The 25,871-nt window shown below is 34.4% G+C and overlaps 1 protein-coding gene across 3 annotated transcripts in view; it reads left to right on the forward strand.

Annotated features, from left to right (window-relative positions):
• Positions 1-25,871, forward strand: part of LOC123549461 (heat shock 70 kDa protein 12A-like) — a 61,995-nt gene that overhangs the window by 31,304 nt on the left and 4,820 nt on the right. For 2 of the 3 annotated variants that reach the window (XM_045337579.2, XM_045337578.2), the window contains 4 exons: positions 7,890-8,120; positions 19,762-19,918; positions 20,395-21,078; positions 24,944-25,308. In XM_045337579.2, the coding sequence (XP_045193514.2) occupies positions 7,890-8,120; positions 19,762-19,918; positions 20,395-20,909 (903 nt within the window). In that variant the 3' untranslated portion in view covers positions 20,910-21,078; positions 24,944-25,308. Of the gene's footprint in view, positions 1-7,889; positions 8,121-19,761; positions 19,919-20,394; positions 21,079-21,496; positions 23,085-24,943; positions 25,309-25,871 lie in introns of those variants that run through there. The other variant, XM_053534982.1, reaches the window with a different exon arrangement.

Raw genomic sequence — 25,871 nt, forward strand, 5'->3', positions numbered from 1 at the left:
CTTGATGAAATCTAGGCCGAGTTTGAAAATGGGTCATCTGGGTTCAAAAACTAGGTCACTAGGTCAAATCAAAGAAAAACCTTGTGTATGCGATAGAGGCTGTATTTTTCATTAATCTTTATGAATTTTGGTCAGAATGATTGCCTTGATAAAATCTAGGTCAAGTTCGAATATGGGTCATCTGAGGTCAAAAAGTAGGTCATTAAGTCAAATCAAAGAAAAACATTGTGTATGCGATAGACGCTATATTTTTCAATTGATCTTCATGAAATTAAGTCAGAATGATTGCCTTGATGAAATCTAGATCAAGTTTGAATATGGATCATCTTGGGTTAAAAATTAGGTCACTAGGTCAAATCAAAGAAAAACATTGTGTATGCGATAGAGGCTGTATTTTTCAATTGATCTTTATGAAATTTGGTCAGAATGATTGCATTGATAAAATCTAGGTTGAGTATGATTATTGGTTATCTGGGATCAAAAAGTAGGTCACTAGGTCAAATCAAAGAAAAACCTTGTGTATGCAATAGAGGCTGTATTTTCAATTGAGCTTCATGAAATTTGGTCAGAATGATTGCCTTGATGATATCTAGGTCAGGTTTGAATATGGGTTATCTGGGGTCAAAAAGTAGGTCACTAGGTCAAATCAAAGAAAAACCTTGTGTATGCAATAGAGGCTGTATTTTCAATTGAGCTTCATGAAATTTGGTCAGAATGATTGCCTTGATGATATCTAGGTCAGGTTTGAATATGGGTCATCTGGGGTCAAAAAGTAGGTCACTAGGTCAAATCAAAGGAAAACCTTGTGTATGCGATAGAGGCTGTTTTTTTTTTCAATTGATCTTCCTGAAAGTGTCAGAATGATTGCCTTGATGGAATCTAGGTTGAATTTGAATATGGGTCATCTGTAGTCAGAAAGTAGGTCACTAGGTTAAATCAAAGAAAAACCTCGTGTATGTGATAGAGGCTGTATTTTTCGACTGATCTTCATGAATTTTGTCAGAATGATAGCCTTGATAAGATCTAGGTCAAATTCGAATATGGGTCATCTGGGTTCAAAAACTAGGTCAATAGGTCAAATCATTGGAAAACCTTGTGTATGCGATAGAGGCTGTATTTTTCAATTGATCTTCATGAAATTTGGTCAGAATGATAGCCTTGATGAAATCTAGGTCAAGTTCGAATATGGGTCATCTGGGGTCAAAAACTAGGTCACGAGGTCAAATCAAAGAAAATACTTGTTTTTGCTCCAATTTTAATGATAATTGGTCAGAATATTTTTTTCCATGAAATCAGTAGGTCAAACATATTTACACTGTTATGGTGTATTGTGGTGTGTTTCTCAGGTGAGCGACCTAGGGCCATCTTGGCCCTCTTGTTTTCTTAATAAATCCCTTAGATGCATGGTGACCCCAACTTTTTTCTTTCCATTTTAAAGCATTTTAGTGTGTCATTAAAGCTGCAAACTATTTTGAAAATCTTAACGTCAGGATTTTTTTTGTAGATCTAAATACGTTTACCGCCACGAATGGTGGGGTTATAGGAATATGGTCTCCGTTCGTCCATCCGTCTTCCGTCCTTCCGTCCTTCCGTAACATTTTGTTTCCGCTCTGTATCTCCTAAACCCCTTAAAGGATTTTCAGGAAACTTGGGTCAATTGATCACCTCATAAAGACGATGTGTAGAACCCATGAGTCAGCCTTGTCGGCTCAAGGTCAAGGTCACAACTCTAGGTTAAATGTTTAAGCCTTTCATTTCGTGTCCGCTCTGTATCTCCTTAACCCCTTGAAGGATAATATGAAACTTGGATCAAATGATCTTCTCATCAAGACAATGTGTCACAACTCCGGGTCAAATGTTTGAGCCTTCCATTTTGTGTCCGCTCTGTATCTCCTAAACCCCTTAAAAGATTTTCATGAAATTTGGGTCAAATAATCACCTCATCAAGGCAATGTGCAGAACTTATAAGTCAGCCATGTTGGCTCAAGGTCAAGGTCACAACTCCGGGTCAAAGGTTTGAGTCTTCCATTTAGTGTTCGCTCTGTATCTCCTAATCCCCTTGAAGAATTCATATGAAACCTGGGTCAAATAATCACCTATCCAAGACGATGTGCAGAACTTATGAGTCAGCCATGCCGGCTCAATGTCAATGTCACAACTTTGGGTCAAACGTTTGAGCCTTTCATTTTGTGTCCGCTCTGTATCTCCTAAGCCCCTAGAAAGATTTTCATGAAACTTGGGTCAAATGATCACCTCATCAATGCGATGTGCAGAACTCTTGAGTCAGCCATGTTGGCTCAATGTCAAGGTCACAACTCCGGGTCAAAGATTTGAGCCTTCCATTGTGTGTCCGCTCTGTATCTCCTAATCCCCTTGAAGAACTCATATGAAACATGGGTCAAATGATCACCTATCCAAGACGATGTGCAGAACTCATGAGTGAAAAAAACTGTATATGGACAAACTATTTCAAGGCAAAATATAGAATCAACAAGAATTACGCAGGAGACTGTTTAAAACGCCAGAAAATAAAATCGCAAACATATGTCAAAATGACCAGGAAATATGAGTTGTACACATCGTACAACAACACTTTCATGTGTAATATCTTTGCTAATGTTGTAAAGGTGACGTTTAACTTTTCCTTTTATTTTCAAAAATAAGACTAAATTTCGGCTATTCGGAAAATGTATCGTTGTTGTTGTCGCTTGTTTAAATGTGAACAAACGACGTTTTCAATCTATATAATAAACAGAAAATTATTTTTTCTTTGCATGAAAATGGTCTTTATTTTCATCCAATGGTATAACCCCCACCCACATATTTCATACCATTCGGAGAAAATAAAAACCATACATGAATATCCTCTATTATAAACATATGTCGTAAAAAATCAGTAGTATTTTGATATTCACGTATGCTTTGATCTCGGAGAAAACACTGTTATGGATACCAATTTAGAAGACACTGGAGACATTTCAATACGACGCAGAAAATAAGTAGATCCCTATTGTGAACTGACAGAAAACTGGGTGGTAAAGAAAACAGCAGTAATATGTCCCATCATACGTTTTTATTTAAAGATATTATTTTAAAGTAGTATAAGGCTTGATAACTACTAAATCATATGTAAGCTTACACAAGTTGTCCAAATTTAAATAGTTTTAATATTTCCTCCTTTCTCCGTGCCCTTTCTCAATAGGATCGTGTTTTCTTTTACTCTACTGCAAATCAGTATGTATAAGTACCATTCTGTCGAAATCATCATGTTAGGGAAATATGGCGGCGTACCAATTTGATGTACTCAATGAACCTGTTGTTGATCGAGGCCGCGATCATATTGAATAGGACAAGTATTTGCACGCTGGGGAAAATATTTCATGACGGACCTGTCAATTCTTTACTTGTGGGTGAAACAGGTCTCATAAGCGTAAATACGACTAGCTTCTACTGATTATAAAACATACCGTACGATTTGTTGTGAATTAACTGTTGTTGTACTTTTAGTAGTTTAACCGCCACCCTTGTTTAAGAGCAACATTTAAAAACACGTTTTTTTTTCATCCTCAAGTAATAAGTAAGTAGACTCGCCCAGTTTAATCAATCTAGACGCATAATCTAACTGTTATAAGAGCGCTTACTTCACCCGATTTACATTCGGAACATTTTCACCCGTTTCGGGCTTTATCGTATGTTTAACATGGGATTCTTGAACCGTCCAAAGATGCTGGAAATGTTTGTCTCATTGTTTATTTTTTTTAAATAAAAATGTTACTGCTTTCATTGTCTACCACTTTTTTTCCACCCTTGCCTGAAAAAACAGTAATGAGTTTGTACACTGTTCAGACAATTTAACCAAACACAAGTTTACCTGCATAAACAGAAAGCATGATATGTCACCATGCGCGGATCCGGGGGGGGGGGGGGGGGGGCCGGGGGTCCGGACCCGCTCTGGAAAATCTTTAAAAAAGGAAAGAAGACAAGAAGGAAAGAAAATGTTTTTCGGAAAAGGAAACATTAGGACTGCATGTAAAGTATATGCGGCTGCTGCTACATACGACCCCGACATAATTCATATTATTTATCTAAAAGAAACTAAGAATTTAACCTTCAAGAAAGCTTGATTTTATCATTTTCCCAAATTTAACAGGTTAGTCCATAAAACTGTTCCAGAATGCAAAAAATGAAGTGCTAAATTTCAAAATTTCCAGGGTGTGAGGGGGAGGGGCAGGGGATCGGACCCCCTCTGAGAAAATTGGCTGTGTCCGTGCATGGTCACTATACCTGTCCAGTACTGGACATTATGGTAAACGCTTCTTTCCTGCACAAATGACAATTTCGCAACTTCTGTCCGGTTTGTACAAATTTCTGGCCGCGATAAACCATTTGACTTGTTTTCTTATTGATATAGTTCTTTTTGGGGCTATATTTTTCTGAAAATCTGATATGTTAGAAAATGTCGAAAAGACGTTATCAAGTAAGTGCATTTAATATGACATAAAGTACAGCCGGATTTAGTAGCTTTTAGTTTAAAGGGGCACTACATGGTTTTATTAGAAATTCATCAAAATTAGTGAAAAGGTCATCATTCCTTTTTAAATTATGTAAAATGATGACAAATGGCTTAAAACTCTAAATTTTGTGTGTTTGTTTAGGTGAGTTATATTGTGATCGCTCGATGTCCGTTATCTGTTCACACTTAGCTTGTGTTGGCAATAGAGGCTGCATTTTTTCTTGATCTTCATGAAATTTGATCATTGGGTCATCTTGGGTCACTCGGTCAAATAAAAGAAAAATCTGGTGTATGCAATAGGGGAATTTTTCACTGGATCTTCATGAACTTTAATCAGAATATTTGTCTTGATAAAATCTAAGTCGAATACGGGTCACCTGGAATCAAAACTAGGTCACATGATCGAATAAAAATATCCTTCTGTATGCAATAGGGGCTGCATGTTTCACTATTAAAGTATTCGTAGAATTTGATCAGAATGTTTGTCTTGAGAAAATCTAGGTGACCTTCGTATATTGGTCATCTATGGTCAAAGACTACTCCTCCCGGTTAAACATAGAAAAACTGTGTGTGTGCAATATTGGCTGCATTTTTCACTGGGTATTTGTGAAATTTAATCAGATTTATCTTCTTGATAAAATCTTAGTCAAATTCGAATACGAGTCATCTGGAGTCAAAAACTAGGTCACCTGGTTGAATCAAAGAAAAACATGGTGTGAACAAAAGGGGCTACATTTTCACCGGATATTCATGAAATTTAATCAGGATAATTGCCACAATGAGGTCTAGGTAAAGCTTGATTAAGGATCAAATAGGGTCAAAAGCTAGACCGCTAGGTCAATTTAAAGAAAACAAAACTTGTGTATGCAATACGGGCTGCATTTTACACAAGCTATTCATAAAATTTGATCAGATTATTTGTCTTAATGAAATCTAAGTGAAGTTTGAATATAGTTCATCTAGGTTCAAAAACTAGGTTACCTGGCCAAATCAAAGAAAAACCTTGTGCATGCAGTAGGGCCTACATTTTTTACTGAGCATTCTAGTAATTTGATCAGAATGGTTTGTTGATGAAATATAGATCAAATTCGATTGGTATTTATCTGGGGTCAAAAACTAGGTCACCCACTCAGTTCAAAGAGAAACTTTGTGTATGCATTAGGGGTTGCATTTTTCTCTGGATATTCATAAAATTTGATCAGTACGATTGTCTTGATGAAGTCTAGGTCTTACAAAATATTAGTCCGCAACGGAGAGCAGTGTGTGTACATTCAGTAACCCTGAGAATACGGCACCTTCGCCTAAGCCAGCCGTGCCAGTAACCTACACAATACGATGTATCCACATCCTCAATAAAGGATGCTTCAACACGCATATATAGGAAACCTGAACATGGCCGACATTTCAACGAGTTCGAAATCAATCTCGAAAGAAAAACCTTGTGTATGCAATATGGGCTGCAATAAACACCGGATATTCGTGGAAATTGATCAGATGGCTTGTCTTGATCAATTCAACTTTGAATGTAGGTCATCTGGGGTCCCTGTGTCTGGAAAATTGGAGGCTACATTGTCCAACTGTATCTTCATTAAATTTGACCAGAATGATTGTTTGGTGAATTTCAGCTCAAGTTCAAATATAAATCATCTGGGGACAAAATCTAGGGCCCACACATAGTTGGATGGAGTAGATGAGCCCTAATGCTTTTCGGGTTCAAATGTCAGGGTCATTCGGGTCTAAACATTGAAAACAATATCCGTAGCATTTGTTAAGAAGCCTTTAACCTACACTCTTCAAACGTGGTGGTGTGCATAGCGAAATAGAGTAGATAACCCCTATTGTTTTTAAGATCAATAGAATAAAGGTTAAGAATGCAGCAGCCAGAATGATTCCTCTCTGTTCCTTTCTTTAAAAATACAGAAAAAAATAAAGAACAGTTTCTTCTGTCACACTTTCAGCATGACTATTCCGGATGTTCTTCAAATGAGCGACCTAGGACCATTGGGTCCTCTTGTTGGAATCGAGTCCCATTTTCAGCTCGACTATTCAAAGAATAGATAGAGCTATTGGACTCACCCGTGCATCGGCGTCGGCGTCCGCGTTCCAATTTGATTAAGTTTTTGTATGTAAGCTGGTATCTCAGTAATCTCTTGTGGGAATGAATTGAAACTTCACACACTTATTTACTGTGATAAACTGACATACGTTGCACAGGCTCCATAACACTATTTTACTTTGTTACAAAATTATGCCCCTTTTTCGACTTAGAAATGTTTGGTTAAGGTTTTGTATATAAACTGGTGTCTCGTAACCCACTAATTGAAATGGATTGTGCATTGTCATGAGCTGATAAGCACTGTGCAGGTTCCATAATCCTGTTTTGCATTTTTACAAAATTATGCCCCTTTTTCGACTTCTGTATTCATTTAATTGACAGGGCCGTTGAATAGTCGAGCGTTGCTGTCACCCGACAGCACTTGTTTTACTAGGTGGCTATACTTTGGTTGATTTTAGGACCTAGCAAAGGTTTTTCTCACATTAAAGCAATGCAAAAGTCTCAATGTTATTGAAATTAGTATGATTCTGATTGAAAATAACAAATTTATCAACGATTAAATGGATTTTGAATGCATGAATAATGTAATAAAATATAAGATATCACTTGTACAGTGCTAAATATTTTGGAATGGGGGTATGTCTTGAAAAGAGACATTGAAAGAAGCGACGGGGGTAGTATTTATTTAACTGTAATTTTCATATATAAAAGTAAACAGCCCTTTTTCTTTTTAGCTCAGGTGAGTTTTTCTGATCGCTCGATGTCCAGCGTCCGTCGTCTGTCTGTCGTCTGTCCGTCGTCCGTCAACATTTAGCTTGTGTATGCAATAGAGGCTGTATTTTTCAACTGAATTTTGGTCAGAATGATTACCTTGATGAAATCTAGGCCAAGGTCGAAAATAGGTCATCTGGGATCAAAACTAGGTCACTAGGTCAAATCAAATAAAAACCTTGTGTACGCGATAGAGGCTGTATTTTTTAATTGATTTTCATGAATTTTAATCAGAATGATTGCTTTGATAAAATCTAGGTTAAGTTTGAATATGGGTCATCCAGGATAAAAAACTAGATCACTAGGTCAAATCAGAAAAAATCCTGTTCCCCAAGAATGAACTTGTACCTCAAGCATTGTAATGCTTAACATTTGCGTTTACCTTTCTTCCAATACATGTCTTTTGTGTTATGTCCAGACATTGCTTATCCATTTATCATGTCGTTTAAATAAACATGCGTTTTTTTTTCTACATCGATCTCTAGTTACTGTCTGCATGTTTTGCTTTTATTCATAATTCATGATATTAATGTTTGTTTTTTTTTCTAGAAAAGTACACTTGATTGGAGCATTACACTTGAGGATGAAATGGGACGTTCTTTCCCCGCTCTTGATGTCTATTCGATGTGTATCAAGTATTTAGCTGATGACATGGTAAATGAAATAAATAAGAGAATTTCCGGGGGCGGCTGCAGTGACCAAGATATATATTGGGTGCTGACAGTACCAGCTGCATGGCCTGAGGGAGCCAAACAGTTCATGCGAGAAGCAGCATTTAAGGTGAACTATACATGTGTTCCAAATTTATATTGGCCGAAAAACATAACGCAATCGATTACGCATTTGAAATACGAATATATCACTCTTTTATGTGAAATTTCACCTTATTACCATAAGGCAAAAATACATATTGTTTCGGAGAAAACTATCATACTAGAAATATTGTATTTTGATGTTACAGATAGTCAGAATGACATTTTAAGTAAGTTAACAATAGTGAAGCTGTCAGAGCGGTTCTACTAGTCATACAGTTTGTCTTACTTTTCTCCGCCAGTAATATCAACAGCTTAGTTCGTCATTGCAGACTTACTGTGCATATTTTCTGAAAATAATTTATAATTTCGTTGAATGAAACTTCAAAATGATTAACACTGTACGGGTGTGTATGTCTTAAAAATAAATGCCACCTTTCACCTAAATATTAGGGTTAACAAAAACAACTATTACTACACACAGTCAGTATCCTGCGCACAGATATGACCAAAACATTCTAGTTTCTGCGAGCAGTCAGTTTATAACAAAAATCCATTAAACAGCCTGTTTTGCTGGATCATTTCAGACAGTTAAACAGTTTATATTTTACTCTTTTCTCCAGTAACCATCGTCAGTGTAATATTACTTTTACCTACAGATCTATATTTACAGGAAAAAACCTTAATCTCATAATACGGGAAATACATATAAAAGGTGTAGGGTCAATTTTATATCCAGAAACGATAGCTTTTACAAAATCATTTGTAAGAAAAAGTGCCAATTCAGCACACTGATTTGAGAAATTGAGTAATTGTGCGTAGAAATATTATCATGCTAAGTGCAGCATATGCCTACAGATATTCACTTCCACGTCGCGTATCGAATTAAATGGAAACGTGTTGCTGTACTTCATGAATGAAGGTAAGTACAAGTTTTTAAATGAACATGTACTACGTATTCTTGTTTAGCTAAAACAAGTTTGAGAAATCATAAGACAAAGTATATTTTGTCAAGACTTTTTAAAGAGAAGCTTATTTTAGAATTGAAAAGGCTTGTACTGTCAGAAACACACCAAACCAGATTGAGAAGTTCAAGAAATACAATGCAAAATTTACACAAAGTATTTCGTAGACGGGTATTGTATTCCGTGTGTGCGCGTGTGTGTGCTTACGTGTTCATGTGTGTGTGCGGGTTTGCTTGTGGGAGAGCGTGGGTAGAACCATGTTGAATTTTAGAATTCATTGCGAAAAACTCTGTATTTTGGCCATAAATGTTCGTGCAACCATTAAAAACGTTTTCTACTGGAATAGAAACCTCTGTGAACGTAGAATGTAGTCTTGCTTCGGACTTTTGTTGTGATCAGTTACATTTTGTAACCTATGTGAAAAAATAGTTTAAAATGGAAAAGTCTTTCGTGGATCAGCTGGCCTTGCATTAAAATCTTATCTCACCAAATGCAAACATTGATGAGCTATAAATGACAACGTTATTTTTTATGCAAGGATCACATTTGAATATTGTGTACACAAAATTCATGTAATTCTTAATTTTCGTTTCGTCGAAATATGGAACAGGCAGAAATAAATGTTGAATGAGGTGTTTAATCCATTGTCAATAAATGCATTATGTTATCAACTGCATGGTGCGGATATTTCAAACTCGTAAAGGACTCGGGAACTCTGTGAAAATGTTTAACCGAGTTCCTGAGTTCTCTACGAGCTCGTAGAGATTTTCGAAGTCGGAAGCAGCTCGCAAGAATCCCGTACGATGTCCGTGTGGATTTGGAAAACTGCGAGACTTGCCGATGCTCGCACGACTACCGCAGGGGACTTGCACGGTCAACGTACGATGTCCGCACGAAGATCGCAGGGCATCACGATTGCCGTACGGGCTCCACACGACTAAATTTGGTGAACTCGTACGCATTTTTAAAACCGTACGGACATTTTTCGGTTTTGTTACCGAGACGTAAATCAATTTACATACAATGGTTGTCGTTGTTATGTTTTATGTAATACCTCGGTCACAAGAACGCTACGAGCTCCGTTTGAGTAGGTTTTCAGTAGAATTTTGGAAAACTCGAATGGCGTCCGTACGGACATCGTTGACTCTTACGAGCGTCGTACGGATGTTTTGAACTATTAGAGGACTCGGGAATTCGTTGAAAATGTTTAACTGAACTCTCGAGTTCCCTACGGACTTTCAGAGATTTTTAAAAACGGGAGCAGCTCGCAAGAGCCCCGAACAGGAGCCGCACAGGTCCCGGAAGGGATTCCTTCGGATGGAACCCGTGATGTTCCGGGAAATATTGCAGAGGGTTGTACCCTGTATTCGAAAGTGTTGACACCGTACGAGTGCCGTAGGAACCCATGAGCACCGCACGAAGTACGACCGGGCTCCTTGCGAGATTCGCACGACTTGTCTGCATCCTCTAGGCATCGCACGGGGCCCTTAGGTACTGTGACAAGACGCTACAATTGTACAGAGACCGTAAGGATTCTACAATTGGTGGACACGTACGATTTTTTTAAAACCTTACGGACATCGAACGGTTTTGTGACCGAGGCATTACAGAACATTAAACAATAAATCCAATTTCAATTCAAATCTTGTAAAATTTGACAGAGATAAAAAACAAGTGTGGAGTCAAAGCCGTTGAGTGTATGTGAAATGTATTGTTTTAAGATTCAAGTATACTTCATTCTAATAACAATAACAGACCTGTATAAATATGTAACAGTATACTTCTTATCTACAACAATAATATATGTATAATTATGTAAATTGTTCACTGTAAACTGTGTTTTTGATGAACGGCTTGCCTAAACCATAAAGAATTGGAATTTGGGAATCTGACAGAACATCAAGCAGATCTTTGTTAAATACAGACACGTTTCGCATAAAGGTGTGTGGAGATAATGGAATATATATATGATATTTAAACTTTTTTTAAATTTCCATAACAGTACCTTAAAAGTAATGTGAAAAAAGATAGTTTGTATTTATTCAGATTTTCTTTTATTGTAGTGCACAGATAAAGATAAAAAAATATGCACCAAGGAAGCAATGGGTTTTGGGAATCATGCAGAATATATATACAATACCAGAAGTAAGACTTAAGTTATATCCTAGTACTTATGACATGTGTAAATGTTGAGTTCTGGTCAACCCGGGGCTAGAGATTTAAAGTTTAAAGGCGAATCGCCTGGTCAAGACAAAATATAACTTAATTGAGTCTATGTATTAATAACTGATCAGAAGTGATGCTTATTTGAAATGGTAATTTAATTCGAAATTGTATAACTACTAAAATATAAACAGATTAGTCCACGACAACATTTGTAGTCTGGTTACTGGTACTACCTGCTAAAAGATCTTCTCAATAAATAATTAAAACTAGGGGGGAAGATATAAATAACTACTTATACAATGGCAATATTTATTTTCTAGTACTACTTACTAGTGCATGTAATAGATTTATCATTTTGCAGCATTTTTGTGATTGTTATTGTTTTATTGCCATATCTATATTTTGTGCACTATGGTTTAAGTTATTAGAGACGATCTAACATAGATCTGCTTCATGTACAAACGTAGTTTTAATTCTAATTAAAAAAATGTAGTTGAATTCCGACAGCATAAACAACTGTCAGTAAGGCTTCATAGGTACCCAGTTGTTTGATAGAACCATTTGAGTCAAACTGGAAAATGTTCCCATGAAGAAACTCTTTTGAACTACCTGTCGTTTCACTATTTCCAATGGCAATCGTTCATATCGTAAAGACGGTAAGTCCATAATAGCTTAGTCCGTTTTGGCGATAAAAAGATTACAATGGTACTAAAAAGGAGCTGAGACTCTGGCCTTTAATTTATGATATTTACTACTATATGTAAATAAATCAATTTACATCCTCATGAGTATTAATGCTATTAATGACACTATTACAAAATGAATAAATTTTGTTAAGAAAGAAGATTTTGCTTAAACAAATCTTAATATATTAGACAGCTTTCATCTGGTCTTAAGGTCTCTCAGAAGTTTGTTATTCTGAAGGTAAAAATGTGTATTCGATTTGCATATAATAAACCAATCATAGTTTATCTATGATAGTTACATCAATTTGAAGTGACGCAGTAACAAATAATGTGTTATGTGTTTATACGATTTTCTAGTTGACAGAAGGAAAATATCTTAAAATTTTTAACAAATCCGTATATATTGATAAAAGTGATTTCATTTTCTTTCAACATATCGTTTGAGTACAAAATAATTTGGTAGTAATTCTGTTTCTAGAATAGTTTCTAAAAACTTGATACAATAATACAAGATTGAAATGGTAACGTTTGCATGTGTAAAGTATGTTACATACCGAACTCTCCTTCTGATAAGTGTTTACTATATATTTTCATACAATGCATCTCATATAATCATCAATTTATTGATGACAGTTTATTTTATAATTTTATCATGTTCTAGTGCTTGTTTCCGAAGATGTTGGTTTTAGCATTGGTACATTTTATGCAACTTTGCTTAAAACTGTTTGGTTACGTTAACATTGGTTAAATTTGTGCAAGACCTTTGTCATTTTGTAACGTTGTTATTAATATTCATGAGTATGCAAATTAGTTTATCAATATCAAAATGCTATATAAAATTACAGGCCAGTTTCTCAGCTCCGTTTTGGTATCATTCTTTTGATATCCATCAATATGGTTATTATTTTCTTTAACGAACGGTTGCCATAGAAACAGTAAAATCATATGTAGTTGAAAAGAGTTTTTCAGTGGAACATTTTTATTTTCACTCAGTTGGTCCTACCAAACAATGTCTAGGGATGTGTGGTAATCCTTTCTGGCCATGACATCTGTTGATAAACTTCCAACTGATATTCATGGGCGATGTTTTGAATCATAAAGCATCTTTATTTTTAATTTTGTTCGGTGTTTTATATCACTTCTACTTTTGATAACCAACTATAAATAATAAATAATTATAAATAATTTTGCATCTTATACTCATAAAGACTGTTACATTCATTTTATGTTAGCAATACTAATGAAAATTGACATTCTCATCTAAAGTTATTCCACTGTTTTCCGCATTGATTAACAAATGACTGAACTGCTAATTGTATATTAATATAAAATGTATATTGTTATTTCCAGACACAAATTGAGAAAATCGGAAACGAAAAAAAAAGACCACGAATTAAGAGAAATTTACCTTATGCATGAAGAAGATGCAGGATTCTAACGTCAGCTAAAAGGCAAAGATCACCAAAAGCAGGCTAAATCTTAAATGCCCTATCTGTAATTGGCGGTGAACATGTATATGTTTTTGCCGAATAAACTTTGACTTGACTTGACTTGTAATTTTTTGTGCATTGATTGAAGCTTAACTAACTGTATTATCAGTCATCGTCACAAGATGAAATGTAAACTTCACACCTCAAATCTCGAGCTTAAAGGTCAAGGCCGCATAAAGATGATGATCATTATATATAATTGGTCTTATTTGGTCTATAACTATAAACAGTTAGATGGATATTAAAAAGAAATTGTCACAAACTTTAAACAAAACACGAAGAAAGTAACGTGCAAAATCTAACTACACTTACAGATTCGCAATTTTTTATTCCTTTTAATGTCCATTCTATAATTGTTTTTGCGAGGTAGGACATAATAATAATCTGGTAAAATGTTCGCAACAAGATGATTATTGCTTTAGATAGGACCCGTGTTTCCTAAGTTGGTTACCACACTGAGGACCTAAGAATATGTTGAGGTGTAACTAATAACATTTTGTTGATGTATGCTAACTCAGATATGTTTTGATGGTGGCAATTTTTACTGCTATAGAGTAATTTGGTTACTTAATATTTGCCAACCTGTTTCGTTTATTATTTACTTATCAAGGCCAGTAATACAATATGGCGTCATAAAATGCGCAATTGCTAAGCAAATTTATTTTATGCGTACAAATGGGTAAATATTTTTTGTTTCATTTTGCCCATTCTTTTTATCTTCACTAAAATTAATAATTATGTTGAAGTCTCCGGCAATTATAAAAGTTTTGTCACCATTGCTTGCAATAAAATGTTCCAATATTTTAAGAAAGATCATGTCGTCACTGTTTGGAGCTTATACATTAACCAATGAAATTTTTAACACTAATACACTGAAGACGACCTTCTATTATTTCTATGTAGTTGTTTGTTCAATGTCGGCTGACACTAGTATACAGCTCGTTTAAATGGGTCAGCCGTGTTGATGTACTTATAAAATAGACTTGCCCGGTTTATAGGTTGGTCAGGGCTACGGATATGTATTGTATTTTGCCATCGGAATATTTCAATAAAATGCTTCTTCCCCTTCCGTTTGGATCCGTCCATGTTTACAAACACGTTTGTTTATTTTATGGACTGTACATACATCTGTGCTGTTTGAGCTGTTTAAAGATATTTTCCCGCCTCATTCATTTTCCAAGTTGCAGAAATATCTTTTTGTGATAATGAACTTGCTGTAAAAAGCTGATGTCGCATTTATTTTCCCTAAGCCAGCTTAAAATTAGTTTTCGTTTTTTAGTATATCATAATCCTTTTACATTAAAAGTATATTAAAAATATGGGGACGTGGTTTACAAACTTCGTAAGATCTTATGTCATGATAATTTTCCAACTGCATTTGGTAAAATTATATAACGTTTTATTAAAAGAGGTTACGACCCAACTGTTTTGAGACATACTGCATGTTAAGTGCTCAACCCGTTTACAGCTGGACACTACACCTCACTCTTTGATTGTGTCTGACGGGAAAGGGGGAGGAGTCTATGATAGGCAGTTTTTAAATCCCACCAGGGCTCAATTGTTTTGATATCTGTCTTCTGGTCTGTTTCCTCGGGCACTTAAGGGTGTTTCTCTTGTTACGTTGTCTTCTGCAAAAGCATTGAGTACATACGTTTTTGGTTCTTAAGGTTTGCTTTTTATATATCTATACAGGAACATTTTTGTTCTTTACATGCCATGTTGTTTTGTTTCCATTTCGTGTGTTAGAGGTTCACCTAGCGGGACACTGTCCCGTGTCTTTGGAACATGATAGGAGATGTTACAACACGTTTAGTAATAAGGGTGCAAATTGTTGTAATTATTACAAAACGGGTTGGAGTGTTAATTACAATGTGAATGAACATCGCAACCAGTTTTGTAATAAAATTGCAAAACAAAATGCAATGCAATTCCTGAGTGTGTGTAAACGCAATATTTGTAAAGTTCACTATTTGAATAAAGTGAAGGAGGTGAAGATATCATGTGTCTTACTTTTGAAATTATTGTTTTTACTAGTTATATACGAGTAAAAGAAGGCAAGTAGTTAGTTTAAGTAAACATTCATTAATTGATATAAGAAAGAGCGCACAACACGGCCAATCTGACAGATGTTTTAAATTTTTAAACGTGTTGTTAATCGAATTATAAACGAATAGTTGACCTGAATTAAACTCAAAATCAGAGATTATTCCAGGGTAATATTATGTATTGTATAATGTATAATGTGATCTATCTACTAACCGGAAAGCAACTTATTAACTGTCTGAAATATAACATAGTATGATACTATACATCTTGAAGTATATCTCACAATAGATTATGTTATGTCTGTAAATGTAACTTGATGTTAATTTACTCTTGCTTTGCAATAATTAGATATATCTAAACATTATCTGACCCATTAAAACAGTTTTCGCGATAATTGAAATATCAGGTAACAGCCATTCACGTGCATGTTTCAGCTATTTTTTTTCTGGCGTCAGTAAATTTTTTTTGGCTTCCAGCCAGATGAATTTCTTTCTTTTTTGGGCCAGGGCTTATGAAACCTTGACTTGTGTATCGGTTCTCGTTTTTTTGACAACTTCACGTTTCTGTTTCGATTTAGGTAGCTTGGGTAAAAGTTATTCTTACTAAATACAGAACATTTCTTTTCGATCAATAATTATGTAAAGAATGAACAGTTTTCTTATTCAATCGCATTCAAGTGTTTTTACAGGAATATAATGCTCCTCAAATGTTGAAATCTTTATCCCTTTCTTATTATGATATAGAAGTTGATGGTAGCATACCCTTCAGCCTATCACATTCCCAAACACTATTGTCGGTTATATTACACATTAATGATGTTTATGCAAGCTTACCCTTATTGAACACAATTATTTTATATTAGCTCTAGCAAACTAATGTTTAAAATGTTAAACACTATCTTGTTATTTAGATAATGAAATTCGTAAGCATACTAAGTTGATGTAAACGTACCGTTGTTGCACATTTTTTTTTTGCCCTTAGCTTTCTATTGTTTAAAATTATTAGCCGCCGGTATCTTTCATCAAGGACGCGACGTTTTTAGCCTTTCATTCATGCAATGCACCGCAATAGCAATTATAGCTTTATTAGCCTTTTTTCCAAACCAATCTTCAAAATATAAGCCGACAGCTCTCCGGCGACTTGATGTTCTGCATCAAAATTTTACTTGTTATCTTGTTGTTTTGATATTGAAAATGTTAACACATTTTAATGCTGCAAGCTTACCCTTCTTGCTTACTATTCTTGATATTGTAAATGGTAAAAACAACGTATTGGTGCTAGCTTAATGTTGCATCCTGTTTTTTTTTGCGTTGAACTTACGAACCAAGTACCACCACAATATACTAGAGCAATCACGGCATAGCACCTAGCAGTACAAAAGAATGGCTTATTCCACAACAAAACCTAAAACACAAGAAGATTACTTCGATAGTGCTTTATATACACTCCCGAATTGTACAACACATTTGGTACTGGATAAACATTAGCATATTTAATACAATCTCTGCTATCATGTCTCGCAAACAAGCAATGACATAATAGTCTTTTTAACTGTCTGGTACCAGAGAAGCTATAAAGTCTTTCTCTGAAACTTAACTTGATCACGATGATATAATGAATTAGTGGAGATAGTATGCATTAAGGGATACAATTAAATTCAGTAAGATGGACTTTCCCACACATGAGATCCTCGAAGATCAATTACGACAAAGCGCCTTGCAGTACAGACGAGCTTGCATATTCCACAACAAATCCGGTTTACAAATACGATTAGTTGATGCTGCTTTATATACACGCCTGAACTGTACTACACATTGGTACTGGTTCAACATTTGCAAATATAATCAAGTCTCTATTATAATGTCTCGAAAATCAGCAGTAGCATTTTAGTCTTTTAACTATTAGGACCAACGAACAATGTTAAACTTATTTTGCTGTTATAAGCTTGAGATTGATGACGATATTTGACATCATTTTTTAAAGCTTACCTCTATTCTATTTTTATCCAAAAGATCCTCTTGTTGTATATATATATATCTTGCAGCAGTAATATGATGCTAATTTACAACAGCCATAAGATATCTGGACTCACCTTGCTATCTTCCATTCAATCTGCTTGCGGGTCTTCCCTTAGAAACTGGCTAGCCTTTTAATATTTCATGTAGCGTGTATTATAGGGTTGTTTGTTTCTTTTTACAGACTGAACATGACTGAACATGCAGTATACCTAAGTATTCATTAAGCAAACCCCCTTTCAAATATATGCAGCTGCACATGAATGTAAAAAGTTTTCGTTTAGTGAAAAATGTTTAAAATACATGTTTATTTAGATTCGTCGGGAATTTTTTAGCCTAAAGAATTTGTATATTTCTTCAAATCTATTTTGTCCTACAATCCAATCCAAAATATGTATGTAAAAGTATAATAGTGTCAAAACACTGGTGAAGTAAATATTAGAACATCAATAATGAAATACTACGTAAACTATGTAAATGTCACACCTGTGAGAAAGAAGCACATATTAAAGCTGGAAACCGTATAATAATTGTATCATGATAATTTTTCAGGTACATATAAACTATAAACTCATTCAAATTTTTGCGGACCGTCTAATGTCCGAGATATATTCGGAGAGCATAAATCACTTGTTGGATATCAGTTGGACCATGTTAAGGACAATGGAGTAGTATAGAATTTAACTTGCCTTTTCGCAATTTTTTTATTGACAAGGTCTTATTGCTTAAAGTTTGACTTTGACTTAATTCATCGCTTTGAGCTAGCTAAATGTTTATTCATATAAATTGGTAGTTCTTAGTCCCGGTACCGTACATCCGTTTTCGGAAAATATCGGTTTTGTTCGGTAAATTGCTGAAACCTACATCTATAACATTATAATACTTCAGAAACACGTGTAAGTCCGCTTATTAAGAAATCTGTCGTCAAAACAGATTGTTCCCGAATATGGATAATCACTGAAAACAGTTTCCGTAGCATTTGTTGAGAAGCCGTTAACATGATTGGCCAAATGGAGTAGATAACCCCTATTGCTTTATTTTAAAGATCAATAGGTTAAAAGTTAAAAATGTAGCAGCCGGAATGATTCCTCTCTGTTTCTTCCTTTAAGAATACAGAAAAAGCAGTTTCTTCAGTCATACCTTAAGTCAGTTTATTTCAGTTGTCCATTAGGCGAGCGACCTAGGACCATTTATTCCTTTTGTTAGCTATATTTGTCTTAATCCGTGGACAAAAACAGAATACTTTCAATAGTTTGGCTGAATATATGCCCTGGTTTGAAATAAAAATTGATAAAGTATTTTGAACCAATCTGCGTTCTATAAATGTCCACCACGTCCAACCTCGTTGTAAGTTAATGTAAGCAAAATCTAATACGGTGACCTACAAATTTTTGTTTTAGATTAGGTAAACATAAGCAAATACATGTGTAGAGTTTGATTTAGTTCTATTATGTGACAATCGATAAAATAGCAGAAATACCAAGATCGACAAGAATATGAAAAAATAACCATTGGGTCTGCAGAACAACTATTTGTTTGTTTACAAAATCAATTTCTTTTGATTTCTTTGAGTAAGTTTCCACTAGAAATATTGTTTTCTGTTATAAAATGCTTAGATTGTAAGATTATGCTATTGTATTTTACTGAAATACATGGTAGGAGTATGGAAATTTTGAAAAATGTTAAAAAAAGCATCATATCTTTGGGCAAATAAAACTGAAACAGTGTCGGTGACTTTTGATTTTCAATACATCATAACATGATGATGAAGAACATTTCATCAAAATCTATTATTGAGAAAAAAATCACGAAACTGCCGCGAGCGTCTTTAAATACAATGAAACATTTACATGCCCTGGTTTGAGATCGGTCCTCATGATTATTTCTTTGACAAGAAAATTCTGTGTCTAAATATTATAATTTTATTTCATTAACTCCAGTCCTTAGTTTGTTATTCGCCAGTCTATATTTCAATTCAGAATTTTGCCGGGCAAAACATTTCAAAACTTGAAGATGAAAAACGTGAAAATTTATTTTTTGTACTATTTAATAAAACATTTCTTGAATATATTACCGGTAAAAAGTCAAACCTATCGAACCTCGGGCAATAGTTTTAACCACTGACCGGCATGTCATTAAGACCGCACAGCATGTGCGTTTCACTTCATCCGCTTTTTTATCATATAAATATGTTACATAAAGTACTTTTTAAATTTTAAAGGGTGATTGGAACACATTTCGGTCCTACTTTTAAATTTCTTCCTGTCATAGCAAGAGAATCAATAGCTTATATCTTTACAGGCAGGGTGTAGCAGAAATAAGCTTACCATAGCTCTTGAATCTGAAGCAGCCTCGACCTATTGCAAACATCTTTCAGATGAACAAACTGTTTACAAGACTAATGGTTCGTTGTCACAGTTAAAAGCTGGCACGAAGTATATGATTCTTGACGCTGGAGGTATACATGTTTTATTCACTTCTGACTTATAACTGATTAGTCTTCTTTAGCTTCATAAGTCATACTTATTTAGGTTTTTAGAAAAAACATTTCCTATCGGTACTACGTTTCATGAACAGTTTTTTTAAAAAATATCTAAGGACAGGATAAGAAACATTAAAGATAAATTTCTGCTGAAATATGTATACTATTTAATTATCTACAGTTCATGCACGTGAAGACCTTTCCATGTAACGTGCAGATGTTACAGAAAGCCTTTTTCCAGTATGGCCGTTATTAGGACGGGATTGCACATGCATGAAAATCTAAAAAAAAATATAAACCCTGTAATGATCATAGTGATCGTTTCTAAGCTGTTATATCTTCATTACATTTATAAATACAAATATCTGTACCTTTACATAACCATCTAAAGTTATTGTTATTGCATACTGTTTTAGTTTTTGTTTGCAATATACAATATTACTTATTTACAGGTGTTACCGTCGATGTATCTGTGCATGAAGTTGGTGAAGCAGGCAATGTGAAACAAGTTTCTGTAGTGAATGGAGGTTGTATTGGAGGAATTATAGTTGATGATGCTTTTAAAGATATGCTGATAGAAGTACTTGGCAAGACAGTTTATGACCAACTCCAAGAAGATAATTCAGAAGCATTTCTGGATTTATCGAGGGGATTCGAAGTCAAAAAACGAAGCTGTAAACCAGACTCACTTATTGTTACAGTAAGATTTCCACCGTCTTTAATGGACGGATTCAGATCTATCACGGGCAAAAGTATTTCCGATGCATTAGCAAGTTCCAGCTTTCGAGATTTAATCAAGTTATCATCATATGATAAAATGAGGTTCCAAGCTTTACAATCATTCTTTGATGCGTCGGTTACTTCGATAATTAGATGTGTAAAAAAAAACATTACACCAAGAGAAAGTCGAAGCTATTGTAATGGTTGGTGGCTACTCGGAATCTCCAGTGCTTCAGGAAGCAGTTAGAACATCCCTTCCTGACATCAAGGTAGTCGTTCCCTACGACGCAGAAACTGCAGTTCTTAGAGGTGCGCTAATAATTGGCCATAGTCCGAAGTCTATCAGGGAACATGTCCCTAGATATGTACTTGCAACTATATCACATAAAGACGAGGAGAATATAGGCATTTCAAAGGTTTGTTTTTTCCATATTGCTTTCTAATCTGAAATAATTTTCGTTTATTGACACATTTGGTATGGTAGTATATCACCAGATTTGCCTCTTAGTCCAGTAGAACTTGAACTGAACCTTGCAATAAAGTATATACAAGATATTTTTGCAGTTTCCTGTTCTTTAATAAAAAGTTTATTTAAGAAAATTCAAAATGGCAGTCGTCGTCAAATTTCAATGTTTTCCTTGAAAAAAAAAAAGCTAGTGAGAAACTTTGTAGTGGGATTTATTTAAGGTTCTATTGCTTTATGTTGCTCCATCGAGCATACACAGTATCTCTCGATCTTCTCTCGGAGATCCCTGGGCATTCTTCTATCTATAGAAATCCAAAATGGCTGCCATCAGAACCATATAATAGCGTATTTTTCATATTGTATTTCAGTTGTTTGCTTAGTAAGTGATAAAGGTGTTGTTGATATTTGCAATATCATCGGATTGATATAGAAATAACAAACACTTGAAGCAAAATTACTGAGAGAAAAGAAACACAATTAATACGTCACAAACAGTTTGGTACATCAGCCGCAGCAGCAGCAACAACAACATCAACTTTTCAAAACATAAAGATGTAAAGATGTAAAAATAAGATTGGAAACAGACAAGCGCAATTTGAATATGTTAGTAATCAGGAAACTAAAATTGTTTAAATATGTTTACACATGTTTTTGTCCTGTTGTTACAACCGTAACAGATATATATCTTCGTTACCAAATTCAAATTACTTGCATTACACAGAATTGCAAATTCATCAACGCCGCTTAGTGATGTTACAATCGTAAAAGATCGATATCATAAAACTACATATAAGACAAGCAATTCTCTCCATATCATTGAGAGAAATGTCAAGAAAACTAATGAGAAAATTAACAGACATTTGTCCGTCCCTACCTAGAATATTATTTGATTTTTTTTTCAGCTGTATATAAATCCATCAGCTAGTAAAATTGAAATGGTACACGGTATGCCTTCAACATAGAGCAGTTTTTTTCCAAATTAAAGCATTCCCTCACTGTATTTTACAAAATCAAATTGAACCTTATCCATGTATTAACCGTAACGGGAATCTAAAACACCTAATTCAAAATTTAAGCACTCAGTTCTTCTCAAATTCTTCTTTCAAAGAACAATCGAAATCTGGACAGCCCTCCTCAGACATGTACAGTTCAGCACCAGTCTTTCTGCAAACCGACCGGCCTTTGTAAACTATTTCACTGTTCCAGTATACATTTGTAATAGTGAAGATTAAATCGTGGAAGGAGTAAAACCTCAAGCTTACTAGATTACATATGTTGAAATTCAGAAAATATTTTAAGTAATTTGTAAGACATTTTCAGATTATATAGTATTGCATGGGTGTAGAGTTGGTTGTTTTCTGACAAACATTAAAATTGTTAGTGGATAGAAAAATAGCTTTGTATCATATTGTGGACCATAATTGCTGAATCCAGACTAAAATGGAGTTCCTGCATTTTAAGGATAAAGGTGTATATCTCTAGTATGTTACACTGATCTGTCTACCAGTACAGATACTAATATGTAGTTATACTACACGTGAAAGAGTCTGTGTAAGCTGTTTTATTTCAAGTTCATTTTTGACGTTATCATCTTGAAGTAAAACAATTATTGATTTACATTTGTATCATTTGAATATGATTATTTGATGTACAAACTTACTGGGAGGGCACAGAATGAAGTGAGTTGTGTGCACATTGTATATGATGATAATTTAAGTTACGTTTGACCTATACTTATGTCTCATCATTTTAATCAACTTAATCAAAGAATGACAATTCAATTCCATGCATTCCTCCTGCTCTAAAGGAGCAACATATGGACATTAACTGTTATTCACAGAAGATGACATCTTAGCAATGAGTAATAATTTCAACTCAGCATCAAACATTAAACTGTTATAGAAATTATATCCTGGAAGTATTTTAGAAGTTTTCTGTCATTTAATATTATTCATGCTTATTTCACATGAATAAAATTAGTCTTTTATGTTCTTTTAATATACAATGTGTTCGTGTTTTTAGACTTAATAGTGTGCAAATTACAATTAACCATACCTCATAGATGTAAAGGGTATGTCATAGTACAATTCTAGTAAAAATATTACGCTGCCGTTACGTATGTAACATTTTTAAAGGACATGTCACTCGATTCATTGACTTAAGGAAATACTTTACTAAAAAAGGAATGTCTCACATAAATACATATAAGAGATATCCTACCTATTGAAAGTTCAAACACGCTACTAGCATGTAACAAATACATAGTTGGTAACGTTTTGAGGTTATTTTCAAACAAAGTAATGATCTTAATACCTTTTCAATAGTTTAACTAAACGTTTTATTAAACATGCGTAACTGTCATCACATTTTAATTAAAAACAGTTCTGTAACTTGCGTCTTGCTAAAATTGTTTTAAAAGAAAAGAAAAGGTAACAAATCGTGTTATGTATGTCACATGGCTAATTATTGCGAGGAAACGTTGACATTTTCAATTTAATTTAAACAGTTAATCGCATACTTGCAGGAACATTAGAAAATGTCATCAAATTTTCACATTTTTATCATTTTACATCATAATACATTACCTTGAAAAGAAATTTAAATTTTAAATGCTTGTATTTGAAACTTATTTTTAAAGTTTTCTCTTAAATAGAAAACAACTTAATGTAGCAAAAGTAGTTTACAACTAAGAAACATTTATGTATTTTGATCAGATAATGATTGTAACATTCTGTCTCAGATGAAACGTTGTAACAATTAAAGTGTTGTAAGGGAAATTATTTTGGAACTATTTTGATTTAAATTCTACAGGTACCTTATTATGAAAGGTCATTTATCATCAAATAAAGAGATCTAAAGAAATATAACGATAATTTTCTTATATTGTAAAATTACTTTGATTCTTTGAAATTTCATAGTCATGTAAAATGTTCGTTTAGAACATATTTGCACAGGTTAAGATAAAGAATGTGTTCATGGTGTTATTTCTTTAATGAAAATTAGCACTTTTACATGGGGTTCAAGATTTGCTTATAAAAAAATCCCTAATGATGACAAGATGTCATCGGACAGATTCTTGATCAATATAACCTTAATGACAGAAAAACTGCAATAAAACCTTGCATACACCCTATGGCAAGGTTCAGTCTCTTTTCTCTGTTTTTCTACTGGACTATCTGTAGTCCGTGACATTTCTCTCTCACACACACGCACGCACGCACGCACGCGTTTCATATTCATGCCAGATTAAGCTGTGTTGATGCATGACTGTTCAAAGGAACCAAATCTGTGGATGATTTTAAGCAAACGTTTCTGAACCATGCTTGTGTCTAAATTTTGTAAATTGTAAGTAGATGCATGTATTTCCTAATATCTACCTAAAAAATTTTAGCATTCTCATCATGTGTCACGTGACCATGGATTTCTAACATTATGGTCAATCCTATATTTTGTTTTCTAGTTTTCGACTGCATACATATAGACATTCACGGCAGTCTTGAAAAGAATAAGATTGCGTTTAAAAGGCGTTATAAATTGTTAATTCTATATAGAAGACAGTAACAGAAATCTGTAGTACCTTTAAACTTAATATATTAATATATTCTCTTAAATAGTTGAATTAAAGTTCAATAGCAAGTAGGAATTTATTTTCGATGCATGTAAAAGAAAAAAATATTTTCATATTTTGGAAGTAACGGGTTCGTACATATCTACATTTACTGAGGTTCTAAAAACAAATAATACTGATATGCTGGAGACCTAAATGTTCATATACTATCTGTAATTGATGGAGGAAATAACTTCTCTTTGATCAGCCTGGCAGGACGACAATCAGAAAGGAATTCTCAAGATCACAAGTCGATGGTTCCGACTACGTACACGATATCTCTTGTACATCCTGTTCTGAGGACGACAAGAATGCTGAAGCCGAGTACCATTGTACAAATTGTCACACTTATTTCTGTGCGACCTGTGTGTCTTATCATAACAGAGTCTTCAAAACACACACACTTCTTGACAAGAATGCGCTAGGATTCGATCAGGGCCAACAATCGCCATCTGCATCGGGATCTTCTACTTTGAAAGAGGTGTGCAAAATACATGCAGGTGAAGTTGTTAAGATGTACTGCAAACCACATGACGCAGTGTGTTGTACCGTGTGTGTAGCTGTTGACCACAGGTATACAATCATATTTTACTAACCTTAAATGTTCGTGGGCGGGGAGAGGGGTGTATTTCGATACAGTGTTTGTGACTGAGTCCGTAAAACACATCACCACACCATATACTAGTAGTATGTAAAATCAATAAGCAATCAACAAATACCATTGCATTGTTCAAGTGCCCTTATTACCCAAAACAAATCATAGTCATGTTTGAGTATGGAAGTCATTCATTTTTGTGTGTAAAAATACAACTTTTAGAAAAATTAACGACTCACTCAGTGCCAGGTTTTGCATATTAATTGACCTTAACTATCAAGTTCTGAAGCATTTGAGAGTAGACCTATTATGTTATAGTCTCATGTTGATATATACGTTGTTTTGATATTGTACACAAGTACTTGTGTTTTTGGCGTATTTTGATTTCATGACGAGGCAGATATTTTCTGTTAAATATTTTGAGTTGCTTTTGTAGGTGACTAAATTAGTATGCTATAAACTACAAATTAGGGGGCCTCCGTGGCCGAGTGGGTAAGGCCGCTGACTTTGAATCACTTACCATTGACCAATGTGAAGTTGA

The sequence above is a fragment of the Mercenaria mercenaria genome, unplaced genomic scaffold (genome assembly GCF_021730395.1).
Source record: "Mercenaria mercenaria strain notata unplaced genomic scaffold, MADL_Memer_1 contig_4337, whole genome shotgun sequence".
Taxonomy (NCBI): Eukaryota; Metazoa; Mollusca; class Bivalvia; order Venerida; family Veneridae; genus Mercenaria; species Mercenaria mercenaria.